This window comes from Oryza sativa, chromosome 9 (assembly GCF_034140825.1).
Source record: "Oryza sativa Japonica Group chromosome 9, ASM3414082v1".
NCBI classification, from domain to species: Eukaryota; Viridiplantae; Streptophyta; class Magnoliopsida; order Poales; family Poaceae; genus Oryza; species Oryza sativa.
Window position 1 is genome coordinate 16,475,341 of NC_089043.1, and position 26,101 is coordinate 16,501,441.

The 26,101-nt window shown below is 43.1% G+C and overlaps 2 protein-coding genes and 1 pseudogene across 2 annotated transcripts; 2 read left to right on the forward strand and 1 right to left on the reverse strand.

Annotated features, from left to right (window-relative positions):
* The first annotated feature begins 322 nt into the window (after positions 1–322).
* LOC107276379 (uncharacterized) lies at positions 323–1,002 on the forward strand (annotated as a pseudogene).
* Positions 1,003–2,027: 1,025 nt separating this feature from the next.
* LOC4346877 (probable glutathione S-transferase GSTU1) lies at positions 2,028–2,980 on the reverse strand. Its single transcript, XM_015757106.3, has one exon. The coding sequence runs from the start codon at positions 2,868–2,870 to the stop codon at positions 2,184–2,186; it is 687 nt and encodes a 228-aa protein (XP_015612592.1). The 5' UTR covers positions 2,871–2,980; the 3' UTR covers positions 2,028–2,183.
* A 5,346-nt stretch (positions 2,981–8,326) lies between these two features.
* On the forward strand, positions 8,327–9,604 carry LOC4346878 (FCS-Like Zinc finger 6). Its single transcript, XM_015757107.3, has 2 exons — positions 8,327–8,986; positions 9,069–9,604. The coding sequence occupies exons 1-2, from the start codon at positions 8,583–8,585 to the stop codon at positions 9,238–9,240; spliced, it is 576 nt and encodes a 191-aa protein (XP_015612593.1). The 5' UTR covers positions 8,327–8,582; the 3' UTR covers positions 9,241–9,604.
* The last annotated feature ends 16,497 nt before the right edge of the window (positions 9,605–26,101 follow it).

Genomic DNA, 26,101 nt, shown 5'->3' on the forward strand with positions numbered 1-26,101 from the left:
CTACGTGGCAGCGGAGTCAGCATGGGACCCACGTGGGCCCCACTTATCAGGCTGAGTCACTCTCCCCCTCTTCTCTTCCTCGGTTACTCATTTCGTTCTCCGTGTGCTTGAAAGCCTAAGGCCGGTCGGCGGGCCGAGGCGGGAGAGGAGGGCGGCGCCGCGACGGCGGCCGGCGGCGGCAACCCGGCCGAGCTCCTCGGCGGCCGTGCGAGGGCCGCGACGCCAGTGGGGGAGGCCTTGGAGTTGGGCGGCGGCAGAGGCACGGGGAGGAGGAGACAGGTAGCAACCAGCGGAGGGGCGGCGCCGTGCAGTGGGGTGGCGGATGGGAAAGCGGCGCGACGTGGTGGATAGGGAAACGGTGCGACGAGGATGGCAACGGGCGAGCAGGAGCGGCAAGGCGGCGGTGTCCACCTCTCCATTCTCTACCTCTATTACCTCCGAGTCTTCACCTGCGAGGAGGCAGCGGCACGCGGCGGCCTATGGAAGAGGAGCGGCGCGCAGCGGCTCGCGGGAGAGGAGCGGCGTGCCGCGGCCAATCTCCCGGTCTCCTCCTCCTCCTCCGCCACCGTATGGATCTCGCCGCTCAGCTGCCGGATTTGCACGGCCGCGGCGATGGTCCTCTCGCCGCTGGGCACAGCTCGCCGCTGAGATCTGTGGGGCTATGGAGCTCGAGAAGGGGAGGCGGGAGAAACGGGAGGTGTTGGAGCCGCGGAAGGACTGGCAGAGCACCGTGGCGACGACGACAGCAGGCCACGGGCGGAGCGAAGGGGTGGGCGGAGCGGCAGCGGCGCCTGAGGTCGAGGCCGAGGACGTGTGGTGCGGGGTATAGTGGGAGGCGGCGTGGCCACGGCGGACGAAGCCGGTGGTGGTGGCCAAGGAGGAGCCCTACGGCATCGTCGTTTTCGGCGGCGGTGCATGTACGGCGAGGAGCGGGAACAATGGCGGCGGCGGCGGCACGCGTGGAGCTTGACCGACAAGTCGACGACAACCTGGAGGAGTTGAAGGGGTGCGTGGATCTCGGGTTCGAGTTCCGCTACGACGTAATCCCCGAGCTCTACGGTACTGCCCCCGTGCTCGAGCTCTGCTACTCCATGACACAGAGCTGTCGAAGTGGAGCACCAGCCGCGGGACGTCCACGGCCTCTGGCGCGGCCGCCGCGAAGCAGAGGCTAACACCGCTCGCTAGGGGCAGCCGAACGCGCTCGCACAGAGGCCGCCTCGGCATGCGCGAGCAAGAGGATTCGCGACCGTCGTTGGTGGAGTCGCAGCGGATGACGCCGGCGGCGCGTGGATGCTTCATCCCGAACCGGATGGCTACAGGTGCATCGGCGCGCAGTCGATGACATCGCCGTCGGGGCTGCCGCGTTGCCGTGTTTCCCGCTGCAGCCCCCACCACTGGGCGCCGGCCGCCATCGCCCTCCTCTCTCCCGCCTCTCCTGCTGGCCTCTGGCCCTGCACCCGCCGCTTTGCCTCTCCCCGAAAGAGAGAAGAGGAGAAAAAGGGAGGGTGATGACGTGGATTACCCTGACATGTGGGGTCCACGTGGGTCCCACGCTGACCCAGCAGCCACGTAGGACCAAACCGGTATCAAAACCGCTGAGGGATCTTTTGTAACCGGTTTTGATTAGTTAAGAGACGTGGGATATCTGGTTTTACGGTTTGAGGATGATTTTGTATCTTGATGACAAGTTGAGGGACCTCGGGTGTTCTTTTTCCTTCGGAATAAGAACGTAACGCACGTGCGGCCCATGGTCAGGTTGACACAGCCCAAACTCGTCTGCCCGATGCACACATCGGCTTAGTGGGCTTCATGTAATGGGCTAGGCTACCCTTGATACCCCGAAAGTCCTACCTCACGAGAGGACTGAGGACGAGGTGTCGCACGTGCTGCAGTCACCCCTGCATTTCATTCTCCGGGCATATCCCTTCGTTTCGTACAACAGATCGATTCGACGACGACCCATAAAAACAAGTACATTAAATTGTTTTGATTATGGACAAACAGAGCGCGCAATTCAAACACACGAGTACACAACTGCACTTTCTAATTTATTCGTGAAGCTCAAGCACATACATACAGGTGATAGGTAGGAGCAAAATCACAACGCGATAACCAAATACAGTAACAATAGATATAGATCATACGCTGCGATTGTTAACCAAACCAAATCTGGAATTCTCACTCTACTTGGCGCCAAACTTGGCCTTGAGGTAGAGCGCGAACTCGTACACCTTCTCAGGATCAGTAAGCGTCTTGGCGACGCTGTCCCTCCCCTTGCATCGTTCCCCCCACGCCACCAGCCGCGGGCAGATCTCCGCCACGGCGAATCCCGCGAGCCTCTCGTAGGCGTGGAACCACGCCACGAACGGCACGAGCACGACGTCGAGGTAGCCGAACGCCTCGCCGCCGAAGTAGTCCCCCTCCCCGAGCTCCGCCTCCAGCGTCCCCAGCGCCTCCGCCATGTCCCTCTTGGCCTGCTCGTGCGCGGCGTCGCCGGCCCTGAGCTTCCAGAGGCGTGTCTGGCAGTCGAACAGCTTCTTGTCGACGTAGTCCGCCCAGAACCTGGCACGCGCGCGGGCGTAGGGGTCGCTGGGGAGGAGACGCGGCGACTCCTTCTTCTTCTCCGGCTCCGGCGGCCATGTCTCGTCGATGTACTCGAGGATGACGAGGGACTCGCAGACGGGGCGGCCGGCGTGGAGGAGGACGGGGACCTTCTTGTGGACGGGGTTGGAGCGGAGGAGGAGGTCGCTCTTGTCGGCGAGGCTCTGCTCGCTGTACTCGTACTCCACGCCCTTCTCCGCAAGCGCGATCCGGCAACGCTGCCCGAACGGGCTCACCCACAAGTCCAGGAGCACCACCTCGTCCGCCATTGCCGGCCGGCGCCGCTAGCTGGCTAGCTGCTCGTCGGAGAAGAAGATTGGAAGAAGAAGCTGGTAGTAATGTGGATCAGTGAAGCTAGCTGCTTCTGCGTTTTGTGTGTGATTTGGAGGTTGTTCAGGTGAGCTTTTATAGGCGATGGAGATGTGTGTGGCTTACGTCAGCAGTGACTGTTATGAGTCCGTTGATTATTCCAAAAAGAGGCTTCCTGGTTCATGGGTGTGGCCTATTTTGGCATATACATATATGCATTTGGATTTTGACAATACAAATGCATAACTAAAATTCGTTATATATTTTTTTGTTAGGATGTTGTACTAGATGGTTCGAGGCAATACAAAATGTACATAACACATACTATGTGCTTCCAAAATTATTTTACACCAAGGATAATAGCCAGAATTTAACACCTCATGAAGTGATTATTACCTATATGCAATGGTGGGAAAAATATTTGTTGCAAACTTTACAACTATCGTAGAATAATAAGAAAATAAAATTTTAAGATTTATCTACGTCACTATAAGGTACTACATGAATAAATCACAGATGATTTTTCTTTAAAAAAAACTCGAATATTAGGGAATGACCTAATATCAAATAATTAGAAGGGGTGAGGCTTTGAACCTAGGTCATCTAGCCCACCATCTTGTGGAGCTAGCCGGAAGACCCTTGGGAATTTCTCAATTTTTCTTTAAAAAAAAACCTACTATAGTTTTTAAATTCACGCTATGATTTACATTATATATTTTCTGCCTACTCTCTATTCCTAGCAAAAGATAAGTAAGTCATGTACTCCCTCCGTCCCTAAATATTTAACGCCGTTTACTTTTGTAAATATGTTTAACCGTTCGTCTTATTCAAAAACTTTTGTGAATATTATTAAAAACTTGAGTAGTAGTAGTATATTTAATAATGAATCAAATGATAGGAAAATAATTAATAATTACTTAAATTTTTTGAATAAGACGAACGATCAAACATGTTTAAAAAATAAATAGCGTTAAATATTTAGGGACGGAGCGAGTATCAGTTTTTTACCTGCTAGGAGAAAATTTACATACAGATTGTTTCTTGCTGTGATATTGCGTCCGCTAATACAGAGTAGGCGGGTGCTTCCTTAATTTTCTTTGTTCTTTTCGACAAGGATATGATATGCTTCATCAAACGTGCACACACGATTACCAAACGCACTCACCCTATCTCTCCGGCAGTCAAGAATTTTAGTACTTAATTTTGGTGTGTGCTTGCAGTTCCAGATTGTTCTCTCATCCTTGACCGCAGCGGCGGCGTCACGGCCTGCGTCACGGTCTGAATTCCCAGCTTGCAATTCGTGGATGTTTTGTTGTGTGATCTGTTCTGCTACCTGTTGCGGTGTTGCCTCCTCCTACCTGCTTCTGTTTTTTTTTTACTAAAGCACGTGTACATCTAAATTGGATCACAAATCTGTACTCTAAAATGGATTAAGAACTCAAGATACCCCAATTACAGTGATAAAATGAGGATGACTTCTGAACTGAACCTCCTGGTATAGCATTCGAGGGCAAATAAGAGTCAAATAATGTGACCAAAGCTACAATGGCTCACAAGCAGGGGAAAATTTTCTTTTCTAATTGTTGCGGTAGATATACTCGATGGTTTCTAGATGGATGGATGAACGAGCTGTAAGAAATCCCATATTACGATCGACTGTTGTGACATTAGGCATGAGCAGGGAGATGACAGGACAATGTTGAATGATCCCCTTTCCTGCTTGCACTCCAAGTAGCATCTCCCAATTCTTCTCTCTCTCTTTTTTTTTCTTTCCTTTTTGGAAACGGCATAGCAATATAGAATCTCCATGGTTTTACATTGGAGATGAACAGTAAATAGTGACAAATATTTAGAACCGAGGTATTCCGAGAACATATCAATTATCTCAAACAATGAAGAAACTTAAAAAAGTAATGCAGATATGCATCAACTAACAACAGGTTACCCTAAGCTAGCCTCAAATCTGACACAAGTTCACTCAATCCGTATGATTGTAATCACCATTCACCAACATGTTCAGGTTCCATGGACAAATGAACCAAGGGTAACATGTTAGAGAAATATGCTAGATATATAGATATATAAGAGGTTGCTAAAGTTAGCGATCACAGAAGCATTGCCGAGCTCCTGTCAGAACCATTCTCGGTTGTTTTCTTTCTAATATACCGACGAAGCTTTTGCATGTGCTGGAGGAAAAAGAAAAGGCATAGCTGTAAGAGCTTGAGAAAGATGCAGCACCAGTCCAATGGCGATCTCTGCTGAAACGACTCTCAACCCACCAATGATCCTAGAAGTTCAGGCTTCAACGAAACCGAAATTTGGTTTGCGTTGTCGTAACGGATGAGGCTTTTATGTTTTCTACGCATAACGAGAGCAATGCAAGATTCAAATCCTTCCTCTGGCAAAATTTCTGCGGATTTTTCAGCATTACAATGCCGCCGTGGCCCGTGGTGGTGACCGGGGTCGCTCATTGCCGGCGCGGCGGAGGAGTCGCGGAGGAATCGCGACGGTGGGTGGTGGAACCGAGCGGGGCCAAGTGTCCTATTGGGCTTTTAGCGTTGGGCCTATCGAAAGTGGCCCTATCCTGCAAGGGCGTTGGGCTGGGCCTGCTCGACAGGCCCACCAAGCGAGACGGCCCACCTTACAATACTGTAGTACTGGCATTTTCCACAGAGAATCCAGCAAAAGCACAAGGGGAGGTGGGCCCAGAGGAATCCCACCTATAACCGCCCGCCACGTGTGGGACCCTCGGCGTCAGGTGGGCCCCACTCTCGCTGTTCCTGTTCGTCCTGCCTTCCCAAAACCGACGACGCTACAGCGGCCGAGCTGACCACCGTACGATACCCCACGGCCCACCCACACCGGCTGACGCGTGGGCCCAGTGAAACCCGCGTGTGCGCGAGGGCCGCGTGCGGCAAGCGATTTGGGTGGGCGCTGGAGGCCGACCTTTCCCCACGCGTGGCCCACGACATTCTACCGGTCCAAGTCGTCCAGCTCAGGCCGGGCCCACTATCCCGATTCCCTGGGGGCGCTTTATTATGCCGTGGCTTTTAGGACCGGATCAGATCGTAGCCAAAATAAACTTTACTAAATTTGACAAGATGATAATATTATTAAAATTTTGGCATGATTTCTTATATATTTACCAAATTTTGCAACAAACTAAACGTAGCCCTTTTTTTTTTGACAACTTTAAAACAAAATGGTATGGTTGAAAATGGCACCAAAGTGAACAGGTCCTTCGTGCGCAAAAATATTTTATAAGCAATATAATACCTGTCACTTCATTATTGCACTTCACTTATGAGTGACACAACGTCGTTGTGAACGCTCCAAACAGCCAAGCACGATATTTGCATTTCGTTTTTACAGAAAAAACAGACCTCATTGAGATTTCTAAGGGTGTAAAACATTTAGCAGAATCTCTTCCCACCAAAATATATCAAAGAATCACAAATTGAATCATGATTATGAAATTAATTAGTACTCCCTCCATCATATAATATCACAACTTATAAATCGTATGAAATACTTTATACTACAACGATTCTAAACAAACCTATGATATACCGTATCAAATTTAATCTTAAGTTCCTATAATGTTCCTATATTATAGGAAAAGCGTCTGAGGGAATATTAGCATACTAACAATAACAATGCCGAGGTCCTATTTGTTTAGACTTATAAGCTGACTTCTCAACAAAAAAAGTCTAAGGTCATCTTTATTTAGATTTATAAGCTAGCTTATGAGTCGAAAAGTCTAACCATACATAAACAAGTAGCTTTTCCATTTCACTTTTTTAAAGTCATAAGCCACTCTTACACTATTTGGAGAAACTTTTTTTTTCTTAAGTGAGGTAGAGTTATAACTTCACCATTAAACTTAGAACTTTAAATCCATTAGCTTATAAATCATATAGGCAAAAAAAAAACTTAAAAACCTAAGCCTAAAAATAATTAACTTTTTCATATGTTTTTAAAGCTATAATATAATATTATGCTGTTAAACCAAAAGTTAGGTACTTAACCAAGAAAGCTAACTTAAAAACTTAATCCAACAGACTTAAACCTAAACAAAAGTTCTTGAAAATCACTTGAGCAATTAAAGGCTAGTTCACTTTGATGCCATTTTTAACCATACCATTTTTTTAAAAGTTGTAAAAAAAATGGCTACGTTTAGTTTGTTGCCAAATTTGATAAATACATAAGAAATCATGCTAAAATTTTAGTAATATTGTCATCTTTCATGTACACAAACCTACACGACCAAATGTGATCTTTCAGAAAATAAGAGGAGAAGCTCGAGTTTTGGTAATTTTGGCTAAATATTTGTTTTAAAGAAAAGGCACCAAGCATTTATATGATTGAAGGGACCTGTGAGATCCGAGGAGTAAATTATTTTCCTATCATCTTGGTAGTTAGGCATACTGTGACAAATGACTTTTTGGCAAGTTAAACTCATGTGTAGTTTAACTGGTTAGACTTTGGTTTCTTGTGGTGGAACTTACTCACCCTGTTTCAAGTAATAGATTTGAAGCGGATGCTTACATCTACGACTAGTTATTCTTTTAGTGATAAACGATATTCCTATCAACAGCGAACCATCCATGATGGCTTCATCAATCTCTAGCCTAGTTTTTCGGAGGTGTCCATAGGGTAGGGTGTAAAAGTGTGAACTTCATCAATCTCAAGATATGCTACATTTATTGTGGTGAGTATGCGCACGTTGTTAGCATTTACGTTTGTACTGTGTCCATAAAAAAAATTAACAGCTTCTTTGGAGCAATGATTAAAAAACACACAAGAATATATTTTTTACTCCACCTTATTCCTATAGGATTTGAAAACATAGAAATATTTATTTAGCGCATTGAATGGTTTTTATGAAACAAACTTATGAATTTTAGAGGCACGTTCCATAGCTATTGCTATAGTTACGCTGCACGTTATGCACGGTTTTGCTGCTTGCTGCTGCAGTTGGCTGCGGCATAGCAAGACAGCAAGCCAAACAGACCATATATTCCTTTGTTCCAAAGAAGCTAACATGAATTTTTTTCGAAGAATTAAAATCCTTCAATTCCCTTTAAAATTCCAAAAATCTTAAGGAGCCCTAATAATTAAGTTTGGTTGCACATACATGACAACTGGTATGTGACGCACAAAGAACCCCACACCAGACTCAGCTTTCATGCATCGAGCTGCTCAATCACACAAATTTTCTCCCCATTTATGAGATATCCCAATCACACTAGTAAATGTTGGTAGTGCCACTACCAATATATAATACAAAACCAACCAATAAATTTAAAATAAAAATTTAAATAAATTCCGCATCGACAGCTCCCCGACCGAGCCAAGATGCGAACAAAAACGCAATCATCAGTCGCGAACAAAAGAAACACAATTGGCTCGAGAGAACGAACAATCAGTGCAGAGCCGAGCCCCCCGCGCTGACGTGGATCCGACGGATCGCGGGATCCCGATCCGACGGCCCAGATTCCCCCTCCCGCTTCTTTTATCTCCACCCCCTCCTCCCAGATCCTCTCCTCCACACACGCTCGCCGCGCGCCCGCACGCTCGCCGTCGCCGGCCGCCGCCTCGTCGTCGTCGTCGGAGAAGGAGGAGGAGGAGGCCGTCTCTCTGCGTTCTGGCTGCTCGCCTGCGTGGTGGTGATGATGGTGGGCAAGAGGGGGAGGGGAGGGAGCAAGAATAACCCGATGAGGCGGACGACGAGCATGACGGAGTTCTCGCCGCCGGACGTGCTGGCGGCGGTGGTGGAGGAGGAGGGTGAGGATCTCGAGGCCATGATGATGGTGGGCCAGCCCGGCGGCGGCGGCGGAGACGGGGCGCAGGACTGGCTGGCGTCGTTCGGCCGCGAAGGCGGCGGCGGAGGAGGAGGAGGAGGCGCGCCGGGGCAGGACTGGCTGGCGGCGTACCGCGCGCGCGCCGCGCCGGCGAGGGCGGGGCTGAGGCGGAACTCCGCCGACTACTGCTCCGTCGAGACCGCCTCGTTCCTCCGCTCCTGCGGCCTCTGCCGCCGCCGCCTCGGCCCCGGCCGCGACACCTTCATGTACAAGTACGAACACCTCCTCCTCTTCTTGTTCCTCCATGAATTCATCCATGGCGCCCGGCTAACGCACGCACTGTGTGCTTCGCAGGGGAGAGGCGGCGTTCTGCAGCCTGGAGTGCAGGCAGCAGCACATGACGCAGGAGGAGTGGCAGGACAAGTGCGGGGTGACGTCCATGAAGAAGGAGGCGCCGGCGCCGCCCAACGGCCGCCGCCGCTCCAGCAAGACCACCACCAGCGGCGGCACGGTGGCGGCGGCATGATCGATCGATAGCCACCACAGCCTCTAGCTACCTAGCAAGAACGCCGAGCTCATCAGCATCACACACCTAAGTATACTACAAGCTACAACCACCATGCACACGGCTCAATTACGACGACGACGACGACGACGAAGAAAGCAAAGCAAGAATCGATTATTAATCCACCATTATTGTATGGTTCGATCGATCGATCCATCGATCTGCCTTTAGAGAGATACCATTAGTTTTGATCAATCCATGTATGTATCACCTGATCAGTACTTGGATCGATCGAGATGTTAATTAGTTGCAGAGTTCTTGCCGATCAGTGATGATGGGTTGATAAATTGATTAATTGATCGATCATATATAATGTTGTGGGGAATCTATGGCCTCCTGGAACAGAGGAATTTCATATGAATTTTGTGAGAATTGGACTTTTTTTTTTGAAAAAAAAAGCTATATAAAAGGTTCTTAGAGTTAGTGGTGCAGATTGTTCGTCTACAGTTTAAGCACGAAGAATCGATCGATGTCAAATAAAAAAGAAAAGAAAACAGAAAGAGAAAGCTTGCGATTCTTCCTTAGTTGTATCTCTACGTGTTCATGAGACGGCCACCAGCTTGAGCCACTGAACCATGTCATTAAGGTGATTAAGCCAATCCCGTGATTTTCTTAAGTACTAGTATAAAGCTTGGTAATTAAGCTCTCTAGCTATGGATGCTGGTCACATGGATACCGATGTGGCCATTACTGCTAAGAAGCCACTTGCCTGCAGCTGCAGGTGACAAGCTGAAGTAAATACAGAAATGCTAACAACTCTCGTTATTTTAATGTGCAAGTACAAGTTGGTACATCTCCAGAATCAGGTTTCAGTGAAAGAAAGTACTCCTACTACTTGTGCGTCCGCATCTTTAATCAGAAGCATCGGTTCTGAAGTTCTGATCAGTCTGAAACTCACATCATACGAAGCAATTACTAGTTAATTTGAATTTAAGATTCAGTTATCACAATCTTACTACTAGTATTATTTTGCCCACATGTGATTAAATATATACTACCTCTGTCCCAAAATATAAATATTTTTAGCTGATTCATAGCCAAAAGTTATTATATTTTAGGACGGAGGTAGTATTATATATAAGCCGTAACCTACAGCTAATTATAACCCGTAACCGCTTATTAGAAATAAAATTATGCGTAAACTTTTATATATATGTTCTTAGTAGGCTCAGTTCAGCGGTGGGAGATTGTGAGTTTGTTTTGTTTTTCATACGCACGCTTCCTGAACTACTAAACGGTGTATTTTTTTTAAAAAAAAATTCAATAAAAAAATTTCTTTAAAAATCATATGAATCCATTTTTGAAATTTAAAATAGTTAATACTGAATTAATCATGTGCTAATGGCCTACCTCGTTTTACGTATCTTCTCAATCTCCTGTTCTCATCTCATCTCAATCAATCTTCTGTTCTCATCTCACCTCAAACACAGCTTAAAGGTCAATATAAAAGAATAAGAATTTTTTTTTCATGATTTTTGAGATTGTACGTGTACATACTAAAATTTTACACTTAAAATTTTGGTAAATCAAGCTATCCAAGACTTGGAGATACCAAGTTTTGCACTGAAAAATATAATATCTCTCGATACCTTGCTAATTAGGACAGTAAGGTTAACTAAAAAATAATGTACAATGACAAAATATCGGAAATAACTCTAAGAGAGATTTGAAATTTAAATTTTAGATGCAACTGAAATGCTGAACAGTATGTACTCCTACGTGCTTATACATTGATAGTATTTTTTTTTGCTTCTCCCTGAACGAATTTTTACTGCTAGAAGAGGCAAGGTAGCCGTCATGCCTTTGTCTCTCTATATATATGGTGGTACGGCCGTCGATGTGGACACCTAATTTGTGAAAATGCTAAGTGCAGGTTAACGCTTTTGGGCTATTTGGTGCTCCTGCCGTACGCCGATCGATCGGCTACCCAACCAAAGAAGCAATGTTCCGTTGTTGTTGAGACAGGTTCCAAAGCATTTATTTTGCATGATTCTGATGGACCTGTTTTACTTTCTCAGATGGCGCGATTGCAAATTTAAGTTGATTTGGACTTTCTGATTTGAAGCTTTAGACTTTTTAAACACTGTACTACAGAAATATTTTTTATATACAATAATCCCTATAGATTGTAGACGGACCGTAACTGATCACGCCTGCAAAAATCGATTTTTATTTTCGCACATGGCTCCTTAAGAGGCCCGCATGTAAAAAATCTATTTTCGTAGACGAACCACTTAAAGGGCTACACACAAAAATAAGTATATTTTCCCACGCGGTTCACTTAAGGGGCTGCGTACAAAAATAAATTTTCATATACGGGCCTCTTAAGTGGTCTGCATGCGAAAATACTCCTCTTTTGCACATATATTTTTTCCTCCTCTCTCTTTTCCTTCTCACCATTGTAATTTTTTTACCTATTCTCGCCTCTCTCTCTCTTCCTCTCCTCTCCTCTCTCTTTCTCTCCTCTCATCACCGAGCAGGAGTGGGCGCCACCACCCCGCCTTGATCCGGCGGCCCGTCCCTGCGTGGATTTGGCGCTGGAGACGACAGTGGGTGGTGGGGCGGCAGATCCAGCGCTTGCAATGATGAAGGGTGGTGGGGGCGGCGGATCCGGTGCGGCGATGACGGCGGGCGGCGGCAGCGACGCCGCCGCCCCACGTAGATCCAATGCTAGCGACAATGACGAAGGGCAGTAGGGGTGGTGGATCCGATGATGACGACGATGGCGGGTGGCGGGGATCCGGCCAACGATAGCGGCGGGCTAGAGCTTTGACGATTTGGGTTTTTATTTTTATTTTTTTGCCGAAATTATTTTTGCATGTGGCCGGTATAGTGACTGCATGCGGTTGCGCTGTCCGCATGCCAATGCAATATCTGATTTTCATAGATCTTTTGGCGCATGCGTTTGCGCTGACCACATGCAAAAATCACTTTTTGCCGCATATAGAAAGAGATTCTATAGTAGTGAAATTTTACAAATATCTTTTTAAGATAATTCAGATATTTTATTGATCGCACAAGAAGTACTTGCATCCTTGATCCCCTGTGGTAAAAGCAGTTGACAACATTTTGTTAATTCTTTCCTTAGTTTATATTTATATTTTAAGTCGTTTTGACTTTCTTTCTAGTATTTTTTAAGTTTAATTATAAAAAGTTTAGCCTATCAAATTAGTTTCATTAAAATGAACAATTAATATGTTTTGATAATATGTTTATTTTGGGTTAAAAATATTGCTACACTTTTTTATAAGCTTTATTAAACTTGAAAAAAAATTATCATAAAAAATTCAAAATGATTTTTAATATGAAACGGAACGAGTAAGTAAAAAGCCTCGAAGGAGTAATGGAAGGTGACTAGACAAACCCATGTCTCCTAAAATTTAAAGTACTAACAAAGCCCATGCCTAGTTCACTATTCAAATAAGAAACTTTTTAAGCAATATACTACCTTATTAATTTGGTAATTGGATACTGTCAGTATTAGCGTATAAATATCATTTTGAATATGCAAATGTATGAACTGAGGATTGGTGAAACCCCTACCCTCATTTTAGAATTTTAAAAAAAGAACAATATCACTGTAATTCACATAAAAACAACCATACTTTTTAGGATTGGTATAGTTAAAAAAAAACATCACGACCAGCTATTAACACACACTAGACGCCAACCCGTGTGTTCGTTGTTATTGTTGATAAAAATTAGCATACATTTGGCAATGAAGTATGAGGATCAAGAGTATATCCCTGTATATAACGTGATGGTGACGTATATATAGGGGATTGATAATAATAGTTCACTATTCTCTTCCTTGCAAACTCTTAATTATTCTGTGCCATGACCAGCCTAGACAATGGGACATCACCTACTAGCTTATTTCTATTTTCACAATAATTTCTAGCAGACAGGAACAGCTATATGGCGCATATGGCCATCGAGCCTAGGCAGCTGCCCAGCCAGGCTAGAAGCTGGTTTCGATAGTGTGACCAAAACCAATAATTTGCTTCATGCATAAAAAATAGAGTAAAACATTTTTCCTGAAGTAACTAAACATTTTAACTTACTAGCAACTTTTTAAACCTCATGCATGAATGCGCCTCTATTGAGAGTGTTTGAGATGATAGGAAAGGAGAAGATTGACAAGATACACAAAACAAAACAAGGTGACACATTATAGCCTATCAAGGTGACAAGAAAATAATTAATTGAGTATTAATTATTTTAAACATCAAAGTGGATTAATATAATTTTTTAAAATAATTTTCCTATCAATTTTTTAAAAAAACATTCTTTAACAGTTCGGAAAGTAAACGCGTGGAAAAATGAGACTTTTTCTCTCTTTGTTCCTCTCTAGAGGTAAAGAAAAAATACACAGCCCATTTACACACACCACGATAACAAACAAAACGACAACATCAAACCCCATTTGGTCCCTTGATTTGTCTTCAAGCCAAACAAATTAAAAACCAATGCCAAAGTACCAAAACAAGAACACATGTTTGAACCCGGGAAGAATGTGCACAAAAGTGCACAATCACAACTGGATCGCGAGGTCGATCTCTCATCACTTGCTCACTAGCCAGTAACCACAAAAAACCCATACATTTCAGTGCTCACGAGTGGTCCGTCGCTTTGGATGGATCCACTCGCAGCCAACCACGAGAGGAGCTTAGCCCCAGGCCAGCACAAGCAGCACCGTCCAGTTGTACCGCGTCTCCATGCGCACGCACGCGCAGGACAGGCTAAATTCCTCCCAAAATTCGTCACACCCAACGCCTCCCATTTGCTCCCTTCCCCTTTTACATTTTTCTCGTCTCCATCTCCCTCTTTCCATGGCTAAAGAGAGAGAGAAAAAAAAAGAGGAAATGGTATAATATCACACATGAGAGCCAAAAGGAAAAGGAAAGGCCATGGCTTTGGAAAGGAAACTTTACTGTTTTTTTTCTTCTTCTTTTCATTCTCTCTTTCTTTGCAAAAGTTCTGTGACGTGCTCTTCCTAGCTATTTAGTGGCTAGAAGAGGTGCATGGCATACGAAAGTTGAGGGGTGATTCGTAATATGAAGCTACCAGGAGCTCGAATCCATGCATATGGGTCCTCCTCGTTAAAAAAGGCGATTCCTAGGGTTTGCTATGTTAGTTAGCTAGATAAGCTCGGATCAGGCTTGGCCGATCCAGATCAGGCTTTGCCGATCCTCATCCATGCAGTAACAAACTTGGTTTGTTATAGATATGCTTCTGTTAGGTAGTTTGTTACTGCATATATCGTTTCTTTCATGTAATCCGGCTGGGATTGTTTCCTGGCCGCGCTCTTCTGTACAAAGCCACGACGGGGGCTTTTCCCGTCAGATATATATAACACGTAATCGACGCACAGCACGAGTGCGATCGCTTCCGCCCAAACCTTTCCACATGGTATCAGAGCACTGTTCCAATCCACACATATCTCTCAGATCAATTCCTATGGCATCGTCCTCAAGCACGGCAGCCACCAATCCGTTGCAAGGTCATCCAATCTCTGAGAAGCTTGGGAAGACAAATCATGCCCTCTGGAAGGTGCAGATCAGCGCCGCCATAAGAGGAGCATGGCTACAAGGGCATCTCACCGGCGCAACAAAGGAGCCGGCGCCTGAAATCAGCGTCACAGCTGATGGCGCAACCGTGAAGAAGCCCAACCCGGCGTACGACGACTGGGAAGCCGCTGACCAGCAAGTTTTGGGATTTCTTCTCTCATCTCTGACGAGGGAAGTACTCATGCAGGTTGCAACTTGCGACACTGCAGCAGAAGCATGGAGTGCAATCGAAGGGATGTACTCCACACACACTCGAGCGCGTTCGATTAACACTCGATTCGCTCTCACCAACACAAAGAAGGGCAACATGACAACTCCGGAGTACTTCGCCAAGATGAAGTCCCTTGGAGATGAGATGGCAATCGCTGGAGTCCGTCCCATTGATGAAGAGGAGTTGATCCAGTATATAATTACTGGGCTTGGAGAAGGATACAGCGAGGTGGTTTCGGCTGTGTGTGCTAGGGTGGAACCGATCACTGTGAGTGATCTGTACTCCCAAGTGCTCAACTTCGAAGTGCGCCAGGCCATCTACCGTGGCGCACATGAAGGCACGGTGAATCTCGCCAACCGAGGAGGCTCCAACACCGGAGGAAGCAGCAGTCATGGTCGCGGTAACCCTAGTGGTGGCCGTGGTCGTGGCAATTCAGGAGGAGGACGCGGCCGTGGTCGCGCATCTGGCGGATTTGGTGGTGTCGACAAGAGGCCCACATGCCAAGTCTGTTTCAAGCGTGGTCACTCGGCGGCAGATTGTTGGTATAGGTATGATGAGGATTATGTTCCTGATGCTAAACATGTTGCAGCTGCAGCCGTAAACTCCTATGGTGTTGACACAAACTGGTACATTGACACCGGAGCCACTGATCATGTCACGGGAGAATTGGAGAAACTCACCGTGAAGGAGAAGTACAATGGAGGTGAACAGATCCACACCGCAAGCGGTGCAGGTATGGATATAAGTCATATTGGTCATACAGTTGTTCATACCCCAAATAGTCGTAATATTCATCTAAAAAATGTTTTATATGTTCCTCAGGCTAAGAAAAATCTTGTATCTGTACATCGCTTAGTTGATGATAACTCTGCTTTTCTTGAATTACATCGTGACTATTTCTTTCTTAAGGATCAAATCACCAGGAAAACTCTTCTTAAAGGAAGATCTTGGCGCAGGCTGTACCCCCTACCACAATCCTCCTTGAAGCAAGCCTACAGCGCCATCAAATTATCCTTGGACCGGTGGCATCGTCGTCTTGGTCATCCCTCCATCTCTACTGTTAAGCAAGTAGTCAATAAATTTAGTCTTCCTTGTTCAGATTTGTCTAGCGAGTCAGTCTGTAATGCTTGTCAACAAGCAAAAAGTCATCAGTTACCTTTTCCTGTGTCATCTAGTATTTCTAAACATCCTTTGGAACTTGTTTTTTTCTGATGTATGGGGTCCTGCTCCAGAATCTGTTGGACGAAAGAAATACTATGTTAGTTTTATTGATGACTTTAGTAAATTTACTTGGATCTATCTTTTACAACATAAGTCTCAAGTACTTGAAAAGTTTAAAGAGTTCCAAGTTATGGTAGAACGACAATTTGATAGAAAAATTCTTGCCATGCAAACTGATTGGGGAGGTGAATACCAATCTCTAAACTCATTTTTCTCTACCATAGGCATTATCCATCATGTGTCATGCCCACATACTCACCAACAAAATGGCTCAGCTGAGAGAAAACATCGCCATATAGTTGAGATTGGTTTATCTCTTTTATCTCATGCATCTATGCCTTTAAAATTCTGGGATGAAGCCTTTCAGGCAGCCACCTATCTCATTAATCGAATTCCAAGCAGAGTTATCAACAATCTTAGCCCCCTAGAAAAATTATTTCATCAAAAACCCGATTACTCCGCTCTAAGAGTTTTTGGATGTGCATGTTGGCCCAATCTTCGACCATATAACAGTCATAAACTTCAATTCCGTTCCAAACGGTGTGTTTTTCTTGGGTTTAGCACTATGCACAAGGGATTTAAATGTCTTGAGGTATCAACCGGCCGTGTCTATATCTCTCGTGATGTGGTTTTTGATGAATCTGTTTTTCCTTTCACTGAGCTACATGCAAATGCCGGCGCTCGTCTTCGTTCTGAGATCCAACTCCTCACTCCAGATTTATTCTTTCCTGTACGATCTATGGGGCATGAACAATTGATGCATCATGAGACTAATCCATTGCCTAATAATATTTATGATGTTTCTGATGCTTCTAATGAGCAAGCAGACGACACAGAAAATCCGGCTGGTCCAGGTGGCGATCCTGACATGCCGCATGAGGAGTTCGGGTCGGACTCTGACGCCGGCCAATCCCCTGATGCCACTGCATCCGGGCGCCTGGCGGATCGGCCTCCCGACGCCACGCGACGCTCCCTGGTTGGCGGCTCCGGTTCTGCATCCAGGGGGACAGCACAACAGCTACAGCACCGGCAGTCGGCGCGGCAGTCAGAACCAGCCGAGGCGCCTGACACGGGTGAAAGTAATCCAACAGCAGCTGACTCGACATCGACAGAAGTTGATGCGACACAAGTTGGTCCGCGAACCAGGCTTCAGAGTGGAGTTCGCAAAGAGAAGGTATATACTGATGGTACTATTAAATATAAGCATTCCTGGTTTACTGCTTCTGGTGAACCTACTAATGATTTAGAAGCTATAAAGGACAAAAACTGGAAAATGGCAATGGAATCTGAGTATGATGCATTAGTTAAGAATAAAACCTGGCATCTAGTTCCTCCTCAGAGAGGGTAAAATATAATTGGCTGTAAGTGGGTGTATAAGATCAAAAGGAAAGCTGATGGTACACTAGATAGATATAAAGCTCGTTTAGTAGCAAAGGGGTTTAAACAAAGGTATGGTATTGATTATGAAGATACGTTTAGCCCTGTTGTTAAAGCTGCTACTATCAGAATAATACTGTCTTTAGCTGTATCCAAGGGATGGAGTCTTAGACAGTTAGATGTTCAAAATGCTTTCCTACATGGATATTTAGAAGAAGAAGTATACATGTTACAGCCACCAGGTTTTGAGGATCCTGCTAACCCACACTTTGTTTGTAAGCTTGACAAAGCCTTATATGGACTAAAGCAAGCGCCCAGAGCCTGGTTCTCAAGGTTAAGTAAGAAGTTGGTTGATCTTGGTTTTCAGGGTTCTAAAGCAGATACCTCATTATTCTTTTCAAACAAAGGTGGCATAATTATATTTGTTCTGGTGTATGTTGATGATATCATTGTAGCCAGTTCTTCAGAGAGGGCAACTACAGCTTTGCTTCAGGATCTAAAGGGGGAATTTGCACTCAAGGATCTTGGTGACCTTCATTATTTTCTTGGAATAGAGGTAAATAAGGTTCAGAATGGTATTGTGTTGAGTCAGGAAAAATATGCAACTGATTTACTTAAGAAGGTTGGTATGTCAGACTGCAAACCTGCATGTACACCTATGTCAGTAAGTGAGAAACTCTCTCTTCATGAAGGTTCTTTATTAGGTCCTGATGATGCAACTCAATATAGAAGTATTGTTGGTGCTTTGCAATATTTAACTCTCACTAGGCCTGATATTGCTTTCTCTGTTAACAAAGTCTGTCAATTTTTACATGCTCCTCACACTGTACACTGGATAGCAGTAAAAAGAATTCTTAGATACTTAAAGCAATGTGCTCAGCTTGGAATTGAGTTTCATAAATCAGGATCTACTCTTGTTAGTGGGTTTTCTGATGCAGACTGGGCTGGTAGCCTGGATGACAGAAGGTCAACAGGAGGCTTTGCAATATTTTTGGGGTCAAATCTGGTTTCCTGGAGTGCCAGAAAGCAAGCTACAGTTTCCAGATCTAGTACAGAGTCTGAGTATAAAGCTATTGCAAATGCTACTGCAGAAATCATGTGGGTACAAACCTTACTTGCAGAATTAGGAATTAAAAGTCCTAGGGCCGCAAAAATATGGTGTGACAATCTTGGAGCTAAATATATGTCAGCAAATCCAGTGTTTCATGCCAGAACAAAACATATAGAAGTTGACTATCACTTTGTTAGAGAAAGGGTAAGTCAGAAACTTCTAGAGATTGATTTTGTTTCAACTAACGATCAAGTTGCAGATGGTTTCACTAAGCCATTGTCGGTAAGACTTCTGGAGAATTTCAAGAGCAATCTTAACCTTGTACGGTCAGGATTGAGAGAGGGTGTTAGTTAGCTAGATAAGCTCGGATCAGGCTTGGCCGATCCAGATCAGGCTTTGCCGATCCTCATCCATGCAGTAACAAACTTGGTTTGTTATAGATATGCATCTGTTAGGTAGTTTGTTACTGCATATATCGTTTCTTTCATGTAATCCGGCTGGGATTGTTTCCTGGCCGCGCTCTTCTGTACAAAGCCACGACGGGGGCTTTTCCCGTCAGATATATATAACACGTAATCGACGCACAGCACGAGTGCGATCGCTTCCGCCCAAACCTTTCCACATGCTAGATGAGGTTGATATCTAGAATTGCGATTCGCCGCGTTCGTATGATACATAAACACAACTAATCCATCATTCTTGGATCTCGCAAATTGAAAGAAAGGTCATTCATGGGGTTTGCTAGATTAATTGTTGACGGGTAGCTAGCTAGTACTGGGATGCGCTGCACTTTGTAACATGAAATGTTACGGATAAATTAATGGTGCACACAACATAAGTTGGTAAGAGTAATAAGTTCGTAATGCATGTTTTATATATATATATATATATATATATATATATATATATATATATATATATATATATATATATATATATATATATATATATATATATATATAAAAATGTTGAATGGTTTCGTGATGTTTAATTAGTATTGAATGAAGAGTATATGTAGAAATTCATATGTTTTATAACGGGGCAACATATCCTATGCACACAGGCCCTCACGTGTACACACGTACACACCAACTAAAAAATGTCACCAAAAAATCTAGAAAAAACCATACACATACTTTCAATTGTATTACACCTAGGGTTAAAATCTTAACGTCAAATTCATTATATTTTAGCCGTAACAAAAAAAAAACAAAAAATCCGACAGTTTTAAGGTTGCAATTTTGTCAGAATTTTATCTTTTTTGTTATTCTCTATGTAGAATGAATTTGAAGATGTGACTTTGCGCGTAGATGTAATACTATTGAAAGTACATATATGAATTTTCCTAGAATTTTTTGTGATAATTTTTAGTTGATGTACACGGTGTGTACACGCGAGGGCCTGTGTGCATAGGATACGCTCCCGTATAACGGAGTATACCTCAAGTTTTCCTATTAGTTGTTACTGTAGACAAGAAGTTGTTAAGAGCAAGTTTGAAACACAAAATAAATATATATTTGCTTAGAATAGGAGTAGTTTTTTAAATAATTGAATATCACATGCATAAAACTTTTGTAAAGCTCTCCCTCTATTTGCCAAAGCGCGGCACTCTGGCATATATATTCTGCAGCAAATTAACCAAGGGCGGACCAAAGGCCTGGATGACCTGGGCGGCTCATTAGCAGGTCACTCTATTATGATGACATGTATTTTCTACAATGATGTTTAACTTCTACGCGTGTGTTTGCCCAAACTCTAGAGAATTGTTGGGTTCTTGCTGCAATAGCGAGAACAATATGTATCTCTTTCTTGATCGAAATATGCCAATATTTCCCCTTATTCGTTAGCATTGGCGAAGCTAGGATCTAGACATGAGGGCGGGACGAGCTAACTTATGAGGTGTTAGTTAAAAAAATATATCAAGACAATCCATGGAGATTTTAGGACTTTAATTGCATATTAGAGTAATTCTCTTCTCGCGCAACTTCCATGATGTTGGCATGATTTTATTAGAATAAGGTAGCAATCTTCCGTCGATTTTGAAGAATATGGATGAGCTAGTACCAACTGAAACAACAATCTTCCCCCCCCCCTCTTCATCGTATTCTATTTAATTTGGCAGGCAAAACTATAATTTCCATGGTTTTTCTTTCGCACGTTAATGTATAAATTTTCGTAAAAAATCATAACTGTATGTGTATAGGACCTAAAGTCATCAAGTAATAGCCCATCTTAATCTTATCATCACTAACGCAGCATGATAGGAATCGGAAGGGATCTGCATTTTGGGTTCGCCGGGGGGGGGGGGGGGGGGGAGGTTCATCGTTGGAGGGGCCAGGCCTCCCTCTTGCCCTAGGTTTCGCCCCTATTTGTTTGACTAACTTCCGTTTATATATTCCTATCCTAGCTAAGAGTTAGTTGGCAAGACGACCGAAAGGGGGGAGAGGATGAAATATATATCCAAAAAAATGATGGAGAGGAGATTGTATTAATTCATCTTGAAAACATGCATATATATATATATATATATATATATATATATATATATATATATATATATATATATATATATATATATATATATATATATATATATATATATATATATATATATATATATATATATATATATATATATATATATATATATATATATATATATATATATATATATATATATATATATATATATATATATATATATATATATATATATATATATATATATATGGTTGGAAAAAAATAATATAACTCATTAAATGGGAACACTTTAACTAGAAAACCTAAACATCATCCATATATGAGAATAAAAGCAACATGCTTAAATGAAATGCCACTAAAAGCCAGGGCCGTCCTTAGGGGCGTGCGGCCAGCGCGCCCGCACAGGACCCCCAATTTTCAGGGGCCCCTGAGCCCAAAACTTCAACACTAGATATATAACTCAATAAGTAAATTGGTAGCCTAACTAGTCCCAAAAATATGTTATTTTTCTTGTTGTTTCGGCTTCGATTACGCCTTTGTCGGTTCACAATCTTGAATCGTCTCCCATTGTGGACCTCGCCAATCGCCAATCGTCAATCGCAACGAACGAGAGCAGTAAACGACGCCTCACCTCTCTCTCTCATGCGGTCGTGCCGCCTAACGCTGTTGCCGCCTGACGCTTGCCGCGCCCCTGACCTAATTCTTTCTGGTAATTTCTAATCCAGTACTCCTTAATTTTATATTATCATTTTAGGCCATTCTAGATTTCTATGAAATATATTAAGAAGTATAAATTATTTTTATATTATATCATCAGTTAAGTTTTTATCCTTCAACTTTGCACAGGGCCCCTAAATTTGACGGGACGGCCCTGCTAAAAGCATAGGTATAGTTCCTCCGTCCATAGTATTTGACACTTCATTATAACTCTATAAGTAGCCACTAAGTGCCAGTTGATAGAGCTTTAATTAATCCAGGAATTTTGAATTTAATTAAACAGCGATAATGTCAAAAAGAAGCTAAAAGAGTGTGGACTATTTCAGTTCTGAGTCTACTTACATTGAACAATTCAGCCGGCATTAGTTAGAAGTTAATGTCATTAGACTATTTAAATGGCAATAATTCCTTTCAGCAATAGTACCAGGGAGAGAAAGTTAAGTACTATAGCTGAAATGATTTAACTTAGGGAGTGTTTAATTCGCGAAAAGAAAAAATTTGGGTGTCACATCGAATGTTTGACCGGATGTTAGAAGGGGTTTTCTAACATGAATGAAAAAACTAATTTCATAACTCGCTTGGAAACCGCGAGACGAATCTTTTGAGCCTAATTAAACCGTCATTAGCACATGTAGGTTACTGTAGCACTTATGGCTAATCATGGACTAGTTAGGTTTAAAAGATTCGTCTCGCGATTTCCATGTAAACTGTGCAATTAGTTTTTGTTTTTATCTATAGTTAATGCTTCATGCATGTATCCAAAGATTCGATGTGACATTTTTGTATTGGGAAAAAAATTTTGGGAACTAAACCAGGCCTTAGCATGAACAGTGTATCCATAACTCTTGATGGTAAATGTCTAAACTCGGGATCGTTTTGATATCACAAAACCAATTTTCCAAACGGTAATCACACAACTATATATCCTTTTGTTTTAGAGGGAACACAATTAGATTAGCCAATTGGCAATTAAATGCATCATGGCTGTGTTTAGTTCAACGCAAAGTTTGGATTTTGGTTGGAATTAAAGATGATGTGACTGAAAAATTGTGTGTGTATGACATGTTGATGTGATGGAAAAGGACTGAAGTTTGGATCTAAACTTTGGATTTAAACACAGCCCATGTAAAGTGACAGAGCCAGAAGTTTCAGAACAGCTGAGGCAACTTACCCAACAACATGCTCTGCATTCTGACTAGTCTCCCCTTCTAGTGCAGTTGCAATCACTTGCCAAAACAAGATCTTAAAAATTATTATGACATTGCCATCCTAACTTAATCTGGGAACTATTTGGTGATCTCAGTGCTGTCCCTACAAGAAAAAAGTACATGGAGTAGTGGAGGGGCCTTGCTCCTTGTTGGAGAAAGAAATCTCACTTGATAGGTTCCTTTTCTAGCTATAAACATAGTTATTAGCGTATTGATAAAGAAGTATAATAGTGTATGTAGCCTAGCTAATTAAACAGTGCTTTCAATGACTTTTCCACAAAAATTTCAGGTGCTGTTGAACTGATAGATACTCTGACCGAAATCACTAACTTGAGATGGCTCCAAGAGAAAAGTGATACATATATATCTTAATTGCTAATATCCTAGGAAAAACACTTAATTGCTAATTTCTAACTATCTTAGATTATGTGTAATACATAATTTTTCAGATAATGTTCTCTATTTCATATATACCTGCTTGATTTGCTACACAGGAGTTTTAAGGAACCTTTAATTTTGGCAGCATCTACCAAGTGTGGGCTTGTCCGAGTCAGCACCAATCAGGTAGCTAGGTTGTTGTTTTCCAGCCCAAAATTAAAATCATTTTCGCCATCTTTTGGGTCCTGGTTACTGGTAGCCAGTAGGCTTGCACTCTGAAATGACACTTGCAAGTAGCATATATCTTTGGCGTTTTTTTGGTTCAAGTGAAGTGAACGATTGGTATTTGGGACCATATACAAGTGGCAAGCACTGCAGTTTGGAATGAACTTTTCAGTAAAATATATGTAGAGAGAGTGATGCAAGTTTGAGCTGCTTGTGGCCAAAATTTACAGAACAATATTGTAAAGGGATGTGATCTAGGTGCAATGCTCAGCAGCAGATGATGCATGGGTGTCAGGGAGCAAAGAACCTGGTTAACTACTACTGATGATTCTGATAAGTATGTGTCGCCAGATCAGCGAAAGCAACATATGGCTCTGTATAATGAAAGGAAAAGGCTTTCAAAGCTTGACGTTTGCTTCAGAATAAAAAAAAATGACTGATGTCATATGCTGCGTAGGATATGATACTAGTGTTACATATAATTAGCATCAGTCCATCAATCAGACCAGGATATCATTGCAGAGTTGAGCGTCCCTCATGATGTGTCAACAGCAAACAATCCCTTCAAGTGTGCATATGCATAGTCCTTTCAAATGATACATTGAGAAAACAGATGAATGTAGAAAATATATATATGGAACTTTGACAGAATTGTAAATACAAAACAGAGAATCGCAAAACGCATAAAAAATACAGAAATAACTATTTGAATAGGTTTCAGGAAAAATGCAAGAAATGAATGAGTGAGATAGATTAAAAAGAATTTTCCAAGAGGTTGAGCCTCTTGCTAACTTTTATTCAAAATCTACTTTTAGTGAGCCATTTTTTAGAAATTTCATAGGATTCAAAAAGCTTCAATCATATATTTCAAATGATTAAATAGGAAAAATTCCTATAGAATTTGAGTCCTACAAAATTTCTCCACGAGTATTTTGTTTCAAAGGGGGCGTCATAATCAGATATTGTGCATTCCTCATGATCAGTACCATACATAATTGATAACAAATCATTATCATGATCATTTGCAGCGACAAAAATCGATAACAATGTTGAATTAAATCACAACCATTGATTTATCTTTGTCGGTAAGAAGGTTTTGCTCCTAGTCACAGGATCCGTCCCTCGACCCGGAAACACTGTCCCTGTCCCGCGAACGCGGATCATTTTCGTTCCCACCTTGTAAAAATCTCTCGTGAGTAGGGTATCACGTTCCTCGATCCTATATCGACCTGAAAACTTTGTGACTATACTTTTTGCTCGCTTGCCTATCTACGACTAAATTAAACCAAATGGAGCAACTTACCTATCTGCACTATGGCCTGGTTTAGTTCCTAACTTTTTCTTCAAACTTCCAACTTTTCCATCACATCAAAACTTTCCTACACACATAAACTTCCATCTTTTCCGTCACATCGTTCCAATTTCAATCAAACTTCTAATTTTAGCGTGAACTAAACACACCCTATATTTGAGCTGCAAGAATGGACAGAAAAGGAGAAAACCACCGTACGTCAGTCTACCCGCAGGAGCCCGGATGGCTGAACCGCCATGACCACGACACGGCAGCTTGCCGACCCGTCAATGCAAGCTGAGGACACACGCACGAACCTCAACTTGGCGCAGCTGCAGTGCTCTTCATGTTTCAGTTCAGGTTCACTGGAATTACACATACAGATACAGTGCCCCTGCCTCTTGACTCTTGTGCAGTGCCAAGAGGCGGCAAGCTGGCTGCTTGTTGGCCAGTCGGATATATCGATCAACCGATCGACCGGCAACTGCAATTTAACGCAGTGGAAAGCTCTGCCGGCGAAAGGGAGGAGGCGGCGGCTAGTGGCAGGCAGGGTCGACGTGCTGCGTACGTACGGGCGCCACCCCTGAAGTGAACGGTCAGGCCGAGAGAGCTCGTGTTGTTGCTGCCGTTTTTGATCTTCAGTAGCCACAACCACATTTGCATGTACTTTGGCTTTTGCTGTAAGCTGGAGAAATTAATGGTACTCTGTCATGTTGGATAGTACAGGGAGAGTGATAATCCAAACAAATCAATCCTATCCTAATATATCTCTGACTACCATATACTCTAATATGTCATGTTTCTTGTAATTATTCGATTCTTTCTGCCATGTGCCAAGTACGCCGGCATCTGTTTCAAAATACTAGTACTATTTTTAGATCTTGAAGTAAAAAAAACAACAAGGGTAGAGGAAAACATTTTCTTTTAGACATTTTAGTGGTCAAAATTTGAACTTTGAATTGCTTGGATTCTCTTCCCAATCATGTTATTGGTTGAAATATGTGAAATTCAAGAACAAATACCATATCGAACTAAGAGCACATATTTGGTGCCAGGACTTTGGAATGCCAACGTAAAATGCGCCTCATTTTA

Bases quoted from the DNA above. Each gene is read 5' to 3' on its own strand.
- LOC4346878 (XM_015757107.3), top strand. From the start codon at position 8,583: ATGATGGTGGGCAAGAGGGGGAGGGGAGGGAGCAAGAATAACCCGATG. The intron at 8,987-9,068 runs GTACGAACACCT...TGTGCTTCGCAG, and splicing joins CGCGACACCTTCATGTACAA to GGGAGAGGCGGCGTTCTGCA.
- LOC4346877 (XM_015757106.3), bottom strand. From the start codon at position 2,870: ATGGCGGACGAGGTGGTGCTCCTGGACTTGTGGGTGAGCCCGTTCGGG.